Here is a 12,380-nt window from a genome sequence, read left to right as displayed (position 1 = left end):
CTTCCATAGTGCCATTGTACAAAGGCAAGGGGATAAATTTGAATGCTCAAATTAGAGGTATAAGTTTGTTGAGTATTCCTGAGAAATTAAATGGGAGGGTTTATTGATTGAGAGGGTAAAGGCATGTACAGAGCATCAGATTGGGGAAGAGCAGTGTGGTTTGAGAAGTGGTAGAGAATGTGTGGATCAGGTGTTTGCTTTGAAGAATGTATGTGAGAAATACTTAGAAAAGCAAATGGATTTGTATGTAGCATTTATGGATCTGGAGAAGGCACATGATAGAGTTGATAGGGATGCTCTGTGGAAGGTATTAAGAATATATGTTGTGGGAGGCAAGTTGTTAGAAGCAGTGAAAAGTTTTTATCGAGAATGTAAGGCATGTGTACGTGTAGGAAGAGAGGAAAGTGATTGGTTCTCAGTGAATGTAGGTTTGCAGCAGGGGTGTGTGATGTCTCCATGGTTGTTTAATTTGTTTATGGATGGGGTTGTTAGGGAGATGAATGGAAGAGTTTTGGAAAGAGGGGCAAGTATGCAGTCTGTTGTGGATGAGAGAGCTTGGGAAGTGAGTCAGTTGTTGTTCGCTGATGATACAGTGCTGGTGGCTGATTCATGTGAGAAATTGCAGAAACTGGTGACTGAGTTTGGTAAAGTGTGTGAAAGAAGAAAGTTGAGAGTAAAGGTGAATAAGAGCAAGGTTATTCAGTACAGTAGGGTTGAGGGTAAAGCCAATTGGGAGGTAAGTTTGAATGGAGAAAAAATGGAGGAAGTAGAGTGTTTTAGATATCTGGGAGTGGATTTGGCAGCGGATGGAACCATGGAAGCAGAAGTGAATCATAGGGTGGGGGAGGGGGCGAAAATTCTGGGAGCCTTAAAGAATGTGTGGAAGTCGAGATCATTATCTCGGAAAGCAAAAATGGGTATGTTTGAAGGAATAGTGGTTCCAACAATATTGTATGGTTGTGAGGCGTGGGCTATGGATAGAGTTGTGCGCAGGAGGGTGGATGTGCTGGAAATGAGATGTTTGAGGACAATATGTGGTGTGAGGTGGTTTGATCGAATAAGTAATGTAAGGGTAAAAGAGATGTGTGGAAATAAAAAGAGTGTGGTTGAGAGAGCAGAAGAGGGTGTTTTGAAATGGTTTGGTCACATGGAGAGAATGAGTCAGGAAAGATTAACTAAGAGAATATATCTGTGTCAGAGGTGGAGGGAACGAGAAGTGGGAGACCAAATTGGAGGTGGAAAGATGGAGTGAAAATGATTTTGAGTGATCGGGGCCTCAACATGCAGGAGGGTGAAAGGCGTGCAAGGAATAGAGTGAATTGGAACAATGTGCTATACTGGGGTCGACGTGCTGTCAATGGATTGAACCAGGGCATGTGAAGCGTCTGGGGTAAACCATGAAAAGTTCTCTGGGGCCTAGATGTGGAAAGGGAGCTGTGGTTTCGGTGCATTATTACATGAAAGCTAGAGTCTGAATGTGAACAATGGGGCCTTTGTTGTTTCCTAGCGCTACCTCGCACACATGAGGGGGGAGGGGGTTGTTATTCCATGTGTGGCGGTGTGGCAATGGGAATGAATAAAGGCAAACAGTATGAATTATGTACATGTGTATATATGTATATATATGTATACACTGAGATGTATAGGTATGTATATTTGTGTGTGTGGACGTGTATGTATTAAACATGTGTATGTGGGTGGGTTGGGCCATTTTTTCATCTGTTTCCTTGCGCTACCTCGCTAACACGAGAGACAGCAACAAAGCAAAATAATAATTTTTTTTTTTTTTTTTTTTTTTTTTTTTTTTAAGAAGAGGTGGCAGACAGCGTGGGAGACCTAGTGGTGGTGGTGGTGTGTGTGTGTGAAAGCGTTTGCGGTGGGAGGATAATGCACAGTGGAGGAACTGACTTGACGTTCGGGCTATTGATTCCTCGTAATAAACCCGGGAGTGCCACTTGGGCGTCCTCCGCCGCCCCGGGGCCCCACAAGGCTTAGTGCCAGGCGGAGTGCTCTCCCTCCCATCCGTGTGAAGGTCGTCGCATGGTGTGGCGGGGCGTGGACCGGGTTGTGAGTGATTATACGGTTCATGCATTACGTGGAGGGAGAAATGTCCACGCTCGTGTTGACCCCTTTCTTTACCTTGTATGTATACCATGTCTAAGCCTCATATGTATATATATATATATATATATATATATATATATATATATATATATATATATATATGTATATGTATTTGAACGAGGTGAAGTCCTTTTACTTCAACAGGATTGATAACATATGCAGTGACCTGCCAATTGCAGTGGTTGAAAATAGTCCCATAGATACGTTTAAGAACAGACCTGATAGATGTTTGGCTTCAAGTCCTCGACTTACTTTATTTGCGCCTCCTTAGTGGCGTTGACAATTTGCAGGTAATTCTCCTTCAGTAATCTGTATGCCTTCTAACTTCTAGCACACTCGAAAGAACCCAGTGATCTATTGCTGTTTGAATTGCTCTGTAGCCACTCGATCTTTCCCTTCTCCCATAGACGCCATATTATATATGTATATATATATATATATATATATATATATATATATATATATATATATATATATTGCTATTGACGTTTGTGTGAATAAATTGTACATTTCCTTTTCCATAGCCAGAGGTTGAACCATTATGTGACGTTCATTTTTTCATTCATTTCAAGCTAAAAGTTTGTTTTCTAAATTGTTTCTTACATTTTTCATATGTATATATATGTATGTGTGTGTGTGTGTGTGTGTGTGTGTGTGTGTGTGTGTGTGTGTGCGTGTGTGTGTGTGTGTATATATATATGTATATTATCCCTGGGGATAGGGGTGAAAGAATACTTCCCACGTATTCCTCGCGTGTCGTAGAAAGCGACTAGAGGGGACGGGAGCGGGGGGCCGGAAATCCTCCCCTCCTTGTATTAACTTTCTAAAATGGGAAAATAATAATAAGAAAATATATATAGGGAATGACAAAAAACAATGGAATGTTTAAGAGGGTGACATCAAGAAAGGACAACCTACAGTGGAGGTCAATAGGTCATACAGCAACATCTCACTTTGTAACATATTTTCTATGGACATAACTCACTATACAGGGTATCTGTGGGTGACAATGATGAAGCTAGTTAAATTCTAAAGCCTTTGCTACAAAAATGGTAGTTCTTATTGGAGGATTGTTTTCCTAAAAGTACATAAAACCCTCCATATTTATATCATACATTCTAGATCAAATTGCTTAATGTCACATTTACACTGCAGATTCCTCTATTCACTCAATGCTAAGTAGCCATATTTAGTATTCAGTTATGGAGAATTTTAATTATATCCACACTCCTCATGAAACTTATCAAGATTTCCTTTCGTATAACTTGGGAGCATACACAAAAGAAATGAGTCTCACCTTTACCATATCAGCCTTTCCTTGACCAGCCATTGCAAACACACAGTAACGGGCATTATTTATTACTGGTAACGTCATAGTTACACGGCAAGGAGGTGGTTTGGGGGAATCACAAATTGCAGCTATCCAGGTGCTGTTTTCCTGAAGCAAATGATGACCTGCAAACAGACAGAGAAAGCCCTAAAAAGTTTAATGGTCTGTACACATGAGTACATCAGAATTCCATGAAGCCACAGTATATAAATAAGTAGTGGTGAAGTGAGAAGGAGATGGAGTGAGTATTTTGAAGGTTTGTTGAATGTGTCCGATGATAGAGTGGCAGATTTAGGGTGTTTTGGTCGAGGTGGTGTGCAAAGTGAGAGGGTTAGGGAGAATGATTCGGTAAACAGAGAAGAGGTAGTAAAAGCTTCGTGGAAGATGAAAGCCGGCAAGGCGGCAGATTCGGATGATATTACAGAGGAATTTATTAAAAAAGGGGGTGACTGTATTGTTGACTCATTGGTAAGGTTATTTAATGTGTGTGACTCATGGTAAGGTGCCTGAGGATTGACAGAATGCTTCCATAGTGCCATTGTACAAAGGCAAAGGGGATAAAAGTGAATGCTCAAATTAGAGGTATAAGTTTGTTGAGTATTCCTGAGAAATTAAATGGGAGGGTATTGATTGAGAGGGTGAAGGCATGTACAGAGCATCAGATTGGGGAAGAGCAGTGTGGTTTGAGAAGTGGTAGAGAATGTGTGGATCAGGTGTTTGCTTTGAAGAATGTATGTGAGAAATACTTAGAAAAGCAAATGGATTTGTATGTAGCATTTATGGATCTGGAGAAGGCACATGATAGAGTTGATAGGGATGCTCTGTGGAAGGTATTAAGAATATATGGTGTGGTACGCAAGTTGTTAGAAGCAGTGAAAAGTTTTTATCAAGGATGTAAGGCATGTGTACGTGTAGGAAGAGAGGAAAGTGATTGGTTCTCAGTGAATGTAGGTTTGCGGCAGGGGTGTGTGATGTCTCCATGGTTGTTTAATTTGTTTATGGATGGGGTTGTTAGGGAGGTGAATGCAAGAGTTTTGGAAAGAGGGGCAAGTATGCAGTCTGTTGTGGATGAAAGGGCTTGGGAAGTGAGTCAGTTGTTGTTCGCTGATGATACAGCGCTGGCGGATGAATCATGTGAGAAACTGCAGAAGCTGGTGACTGAGTTTGGTAAAGTGTGTGAAAGAAGAAAGTTGAGAGTAAATGTGAATAAGAGCAAGGTTTTAGGTACAGTAGGATTGAGGGACAAGTCAATTGGGAGGTAAGTTTGAATGGAGAAAAACTGGAGGAAGTGAAGTGTTTTAGATATCTGGGAGTGGATTTGGCAGGGGATGGAACCATGGATGCGGAAGTGAATCATAGGGTGGGGGAGGGGGCGAAAATTCTTGGAGCCTTGAAGAATGTGTGGAAGTCGAGAACATTATCTCGGAAAGCAAAAATAGTTATGTTTGAAGGAATAGTGGTTCCAACAATGTTGTGTGGTTGCGAGGCGTGGGCTACGGACAGGGTTGTGCACAGGAAGGTGGATGTGCTGGAAATGAGATGTTTGAGGACAATATGTGGTGTGAGGTGGCTTGATCGAGTAAGTAATAATAGGGTAAGAGAGATGTGTGGTAATAAAAAGAGTGGTTGAGAGAGCAGAAGAGGGTGTTTTGAAATGGTTTGGTCACATGGAGAATGAATGAGGAAAGATTGACCAAGAGGATATATGTGTCAGAGGTGGAGGGAACGAGGAGAAGTCGGAGACCAAATTGGAGGTGTAAAGATCGAGTGACAAAGATTTTGACTGATCGGGGCCTGAACATGCAGGAGGGTGAAAGGCGTGCAAGGAATAGAGTGAATAGGAACGATGTGGTATACCGGGGTCGACATGCTGTCAATGGATTGAACCAGGGCATGTGAAGCGTCTAGGGTAAACCATGGAAAGTTTTGTGGGGCCTGGATGTGCAAAGGGAGCTGTGGTTTCAGTGCATTATTACATGACAGCTAGAGACTGAGTGTGAATGAATGTGGCCTTTGTTGTCTTTTCCTAGTGCTACCTTGCACACATGAGGGGGGAGGGGGGTTGTTATTTCATGTGTGGCGAGGTGGTGATGGGAATGAATAAAGGCTGACAGTATGAATTATGTACATGTGTATATATGTATATGTATATATATATGTATATGTTGAGATTTTTTTTCATACTATTCGCCATTTCCCGCGGTTGTGAGGTAGCGTTAAGAACAGAAGACTGGGCCTTTGAGGGAATATCATCACCTGGCCCCCTTCTCTGTTCCTTCTTTTGAAAAATTAAAAAAAAACGAGAGGGGAGGATTTCCAGCCACCGACTCCCTCCCCTTTTAGTCGCCTTCTACGACACGCAGGGAATACGTGGGAAATATTCTTTCTCCCCTATCCCCAGGGATATACGTTGAGACGTGTAGGTATGTATATTTGCGTGTGTGGACGTGTATGTATATACATGTGTATTCTTGATACCTTCCACAGAGCATCTCTATCAGCTCTATCATATGCCTTCTCCAGATCCATAAATGCTACATACAAATCCATTTGCTTTTCTAAGTATTTCTCACATACATTCTTCAAAGCAAACACCTGATCCACACATCCTCTACCACTTCTGAAACCACACTGGTTTTCCCCAATCTGATGCTCTGTACATGCCTTCACCCTCTCAATCAATACCCTCCCATATAATTTCCCAGGAATACTCAACAAACTTATACCTCTGTAATTTGAGCATTCACTCTTATCCCCTTTGCCTTTCTTCAATGGCATGATGCAAGCATTCCGCCAATCCTCAGGCACCTCACCATGAATCATACATACATTAAATAACCTTACCAACCAGTCAACAATACAGTAACCCCCCTTTTTTAATAAATTCCACTGCAATACCATCCAAACCCGCTGCCTTGCCGTCTTTCATCTTCCGCAATCCTTTTACCACATACATTTTCCCTAACCCTCTCACTTTGCACACCACCTCCACCAAAACACCCTATATCTGCCACTCTATCATCAAACACATTCAACAAACCTTCAAAATACTCACTCCATCTCCTTCTCACATCACCACTACTTGCTATCACCTCCCCATTTGCCCCCTTCACCGAAGTTCCCATTTGTTCCCTTGTCTTATGCACTTTATTTACCTCCTTCCCAAACATCTTTTTATCCTCCCTAAAATTTAATTATACTCTCTCACCCCATCTCTCATTTGCCCTCTTTTTCACCTCTTACACCTTTCTCTTGACCTCCTGCCTCTTTCTTTTATACATCTCCCACTCATTTGCATTATTCCCCTGCAAGAATCGTCCAAATGCCTCTCTCTTCTCTTTCACTAATAATCTTACTTCTTCATCCCACCACTCACTACCCTTTCTAATCTGCCCACCTCCCATGCTTCTCATGCCACAAGCATCTTTTGCGCAAGCCATCACTGCTTCTCTAAGTACATCCCATTCCTCCCCCACTCCCCTTACCTCCTTTGTTCTCACCTTTTTCCATTCTGTACTCAGTCTCTCCTGGTACTTCCTCACACAAGTCTCCTTCCTAAGCTCACTTACTCTCACCATTCTCTTCACCCCAACATTCTCTCTTCTTTTCTGAAAACCTCTACAAATCTTCACCTTAGCCTCCACAAGATAATGATCAGACATCCCTCCAGTTGCACCTCTCAGCACATTAACATCCAAAAGTCTCTCTTTCACGTGCCTATCAATTAACACGTAATCCAATAACGCTCTCTGGCCATCTCTCCTACTTACATATGTATACTTTTTTTCTTTTCGCTGTCTCTCGCGTTTGCGAGGTAGCGCAAGGAAACAGACGAAAGAAATGGCCCAACCCACCTCCATACACATGTATATACATACGTCCACACACGCAAATATACATACCTACACAGCTTTCCATGGTTTACCCCAGACACTTCACATGCCCTGATTCAATCCACTGACAGCACGTCAACCCCGGTATACCACATTGCTCCAATTCACTCTATTCCTTGCCCTCCTTTCACCCTCCTGCATGTTCAGGCCCCGATCACACAAAATCTTTTTCACTCCATCTTTCCACCTCCAATTTGGTCTCCCTCTTCTCCTCGTTCCCTCCACTTCCGACACATATATCCTCTTGGTCAATCTTTCCTCACTCATTCTCTCCATGTGACCAAACCATTTCAAAACACCCTCTTCTGCTCTCTCAACCACGCTCTTTTTATTTCCACACATCTCTCTTACCCTTACGTTACTTACTCGATCAAACCACCTCACACCACACATTGTCCTCAAACATCTCATTTCCAGCACATCCATCCTCCTGCGCACCACTCTATCCATAGCCCACGCCTCGCAACCATACAACATTGTTGGAACCACTATTCCTTCAAACATACTCATTTTTGCTTTCCGAGATAATGTTCTCGACTTTCACACATTCTTCAAGGCTCCCAGAATTTTCGCCCCCTCCCCCATCCTATGATCCACTTCCGCTTCCATGGTTCCATCCGCTGCCAGATCCACTCCCAGATATCTAAAACACTTTACTTCCTCCAGTTTTTCTCCATTCAAACTCACCTCCCAATTGACTTGACCCTCAACCCTACTGTACCTAATAACCTTGCTCTTATTCACATTTACTCTTAACTTTCTTCTTTCACACACTTTACCAAACTCAGTCACCAGCTTCTGCAGTTTCTCACATGAATCAGCCACCAGCGCTGTATCATCAGCGAACAACAACTGACTCACTTCCCAAGCTCTCTCATCCCCAACAGACTTCATACTTGCCCCTCTTTCCAAAACTCTTGCATTCACCTCCCTAACAACCCCATCCATAAACAAATTAAACAACCATGGAGACATCACACACCCCTGCCGCAAACCTACATTCACTGAGAACCAATCACTTTCCTCTCTTCCTACACGTACTTATGGATATCTCTCTTTTTAAACCAGGTATTCCCAATCTCCAGTCCTTTTTCAGCACATAAATCTACAAGCTCTTCACCATTTCCATTTACAACAATGAACACCCCATGTATACCAATTATTCCCTCAGCTGCCACATTACTCACCTTTGCATTCAAATCACCCATCACTTAACCCGGTCGCGTGCATCAAAACCACTAACACACTCATTCAGCTGCTCCCAAAACACTTGCCTCTCATGACCTTTCTTCTCATGCCCAGGTGCATATGCACTAATAATCACCCATCTCTCTCCATCAACTTTCAGTTTTACTCATATCAATCTAGAGTTTACTTTCTTACACTCTATCACATACTATCACCACTCCTGTTTCAGGAGTAGTGCTACTCCTTCCCTTGCTCTTGTCCTCTCACTAACCCCTGACTTTACTCCCAAGACATTCCCAAACCACTCTTCCCCTTTACCCTTGAGCTTTGTTTCACTTAGAGCCAAAACATCCAATCTCTAGCTGTCATGCAATAGTGCCCGAAACCACAGCTCCCTTTCCACATCCAGGCCCCACACAACTTTCCATGGTTTACCCCAGACGCTTCACATGCCCTGATTCAATCCACTGACAGCACGTCAACCCCGGTATACCACATCGATCCAATTCACTCTATTCCTTGCCCTCCTTTCACCCTCCTGCATGTTCAGGCCCCGATCACACAAAATCTTTTTCACTCCATCTTTCCACCTCCAATTTGGTCTCCCACTTCTTCTCGTTCCCTCCACCTCCGACACATATATCCTCTTGGTCAATCTTTCCTCACTCATTCTCTCCATGTGACCAAACCATTTCAAAACACCCTCTTCTGCTCTCTCAACCACGCTCTTTTTATTTCCACACATCTCTCTTACCCTTACGTTACTTACTCGATCAAACCACCTCACACCACACATTGTCCTCAAACATCTCATTTCCAGCACATCCATCCTCCTGCGCACAACTCTATCCATAGCCCACGCCTCGCAACCATACAACATTGTTGGAACCACTATTCCTTCAAACATACCCATTTTTGCTTTCCGATATAATGTTTTCGACTTCCACACATTCTTCAAGGCTCCTAGGATTTTCGCCCCCTCCCCCACCCTATGATCCACCTCCGCTTCCATGGTTCCATCCGCTGCCAGATCCACTCCCAGATATCTAAAACACTTTACTTCCTCCAGTTTTTCTCCATTCAAACTTACCTCCCAATTGACTTGACCCTCAACCCTACTGTACCTAATAACCTTGCTCTTATTCACATTTACTCTTAACTTTCTTCTTTCACACACTTTACCAAACTCAGTCACCAGCTTCTGCAGTTTCTCACATGAATCAGCCACCAGCGCTGTATCATCAGCGAACAACAACTGACTCACTTCCCAAGCTCTCTCATCCACAACAGACTTCATACTTGCCCCTCTTTCCAAAACTCTTGCATTCACCTCCCTAACAACCCCATCCCTAAACAAATTAAACAACCATGGAGACATCACACCCCTGCCGCAAACCTACATTCACTGAGAACCAATCACTTTCCTCTCTTCCTACACGTACACATGCCTTACATCCTCGATAAAAACTTTTCACTGCTTCTAACAACTTTCCTCCCACACCATATATTCTTAATACCTTCCACAGAGCATCTATCAACTCTATCATATGCCTTCTCCAGATCCATAAATGCTACATACAAATCCATTTGCTTTTCTAAGTATTTCTCACATACATTCTTCACATACGTGTAGGAAGAGAGGAAAGTGATTGGTTCTCAGTGAATGTAGGTTTGCGGCAGGGGTGTGTGATGTCTCCATGGTTGTTTAATTTGTTTATGGATGGGGTTGTTAGGGAGGTAAATGCAAGAGTTTTGGAAAGAGGGGCAAGTATGAAGTCTGCTGGGGATGAGAGAGCTTGGGAAGTGAGTCAGTTGTTGTTCGCTGATGATACAGCGCTGGTGGCTGATTCATGTGAGAAACTGCAGAAGCTGGTGACTGAGTTTGGTAAAGTGTGTGGAAGAAGAAAGTTAAGAGTAAATGTGAATAAGAGCAAGGTTATTAGGTACAGTAGGGTTGAGGGTCAAGTCAACTGGGAGGTGAGTTTGAATGGAGAAAAACTGGAGGAAGTGAAGTGTTTTAGATATCTGGGAGTGGATCTGGCAGCGGATGGAACAATGGAAGCGGAAGTGGATCATAGGGTGGGGGAGGGGGCGAAAATTCTGGGGGCCTTGAAGAATGTGTGGAAGTCGAGAACATTATCTCGGAAAGCAAAAATGGGTATGTTTGAAGGAATAGTGGTTCCAACAATGTTGTATGGTTGCGAGGCGTGGGCTATGGATAGAGTTGTGCGCAGGAGGATGGATGTGCTGGAAATGAGATGTTTGAGGACAATGTGTGGTGTGAGGTGGTTTGATCGAGTGAGTAACGTAAGGGTAAGAGAGATGTGTGGAAATAAAAAGAGCGTGGTTGAGAGAGTAGAAGAGGGTGTTTTGAAGTGGTTTGGGCACATGGAGAGGATGAGTGAGGAAAGATTGACCAAGAGGATATATGTGTCGGAGGTGGAGGGAACAAGGAGAAGAGGGAGACCAAATTGGAGGTGGAAAGATGGAGTGAAAAAGATTTTGTGTGATCGGGGCCTGAACATGCAGGAGGGTGAAAGGAGGGCAAGGAATAGAGTGAATTGGAGCGATGTGGTATACCGGGGTTGACGTGCTGTCAGTGGATTGAATCAAGGCATGTGAAGCGTCTGGGGTAAGCCATGGAAAGCTGTGTAGGTATGTATATTTGCGTGTGTGGACGTATGTATATACCTGTGTATGGGGGGGGGTTGGGCCATTTCTTTCGTCTGTTTCCTTGCGCTACCTCGCAAACGCGGGAGACAGCGACAAAGTATAATAAAAAAAAAAAATATTCTTCAAAGCAAACACCTGATCCACACATCCTCTACCACTTCTGAAACCACACTGCTCTTCCCCAATCTGATGCTCTGTACATGCCTTCACCCTCTCAATCAATACCCTCCCATATAATTTACCAGGAATACTCAACAAACTTATACCTCTGTAATTTGAGAACTCACTCTTATCCCCTTTGCCTTTGTACAATTGCACTATGCACACATTCTACCAATCCTCAGGGACCTCACCATGAGTCATACATACATTAAATAACCTTACCAACCAGTCAATAATACAGTCACCCCCTTTTTTAATAAATTCCACTGCAATACCATCCAAACCTGCTGCCTTGCCGGCTTTCATCTTCCGCAAAGCTTTTACTACCTCTTCTCTGTTTACCATATCATTTTCCCTAACCCTCTCACTATGCACACCACCTGGACCAAAACACCCTATATCTGCCACTCTATCATCAAACGCATTCAACAAACCTTCAAATACTCACTCCATCTCCTTCTCACATCACCACTACTTGTTATCACCTCCCCATTTGCGCCCTTCACTGAAGTTCCCATTTGCTCCCTTGTCTTACGCACTTTATTTACCTCCTTCCAGAACATCTTTTTATTCTCCCTAAAATTTAATGATACTCTCTCACCCCAACTCTCATTTGCCCTCTTTTTCACCTCTTGCACCTTTCTCTTGACCTCCTGTCTCTTTCTTTTATACATCTCCCACTCAATTGCATTTTTTTCCCTGCAAAAATCGTCCAAATGCCTCTCTCTTCTCTTTCACTAATAATCTTACTTCTTCATCCCACCACTCACTACCCTTTCTAATCAACCCACCTCCCACTCTTCTCATGCCACAAGCATCTTTTGCGCAATCCATCACTGATTCCCTAAATACATCCCATTCCTCCCCCACTCCCCTTACTTCCATTGTTCTCACCTTTTTCCATTCTGTACTCAGTCTCTCCTGGTACTTCCTCACACAAGTCTCCTTCCCAAGCTCACTTACTCTCACCACCCTCTTCACCCCAACATTCACTCTTCTTTTCTGAAAAC

At 43.2% G+C, this 12,380-nt stretch overlaps 3 protein-coding genes across 8 annotated transcripts in view; 2 read left to right on the top strand and 1 right to left on the bottom strand.

Moving 5' to 3' along the window:
* dnc (phosphodiesterase dunce) overlaps positions 1-12,380 on the top strand; it is a 1,419,595-nt gene that overhangs the window by 994,544 nt on the left and 412,671 nt on the right. The gene's annotated exons all lie outside the window — the stretch shown is intronic.
* Positions 1-12,380, bottom strand: part of Pgls (6-phosphogluconolactonase) — a 77,510-nt gene that overhangs the window by 21,746 nt on the left and 43,384 nt on the right. Inside the window, exon 4 of the mRNA XM_071662508.1 lies at positions 3,422-3,579. Within this exon, the coding sequence (XP_071518609.1) occupies positions 3,422-3,579 (158 nt within the window). The remainder of the gene's footprint in view (positions 1-3,421; positions 3,580-12,380) is intronic.
* The window catches only part of LOC139749054 (DNA-directed primase/polymerase protein-like), a 104,378-nt gene that overhangs the window by 67,449 nt on the left and 24,549 nt on the right, over positions 1-12,380 (top strand). The window lies entirely within an intron of this gene.

The sequence above is a fragment of the Panulirus ornatus genome, chromosome 6, assembly GCF_036320965.1.
Source record: "Panulirus ornatus isolate Po-2019 chromosome 6, ASM3632096v1, whole genome shotgun sequence".
Classification (NCBI taxonomy): domain Eukaryota; kingdom Metazoa; phylum Arthropoda; class Malacostraca; order Decapoda; family Palinuridae; genus Panulirus; species Panulirus ornatus.
Note: the sequence above shows the minus strand (reverse complement) of the source record. Positions and strands in the feature narration are given on the sequence as shown.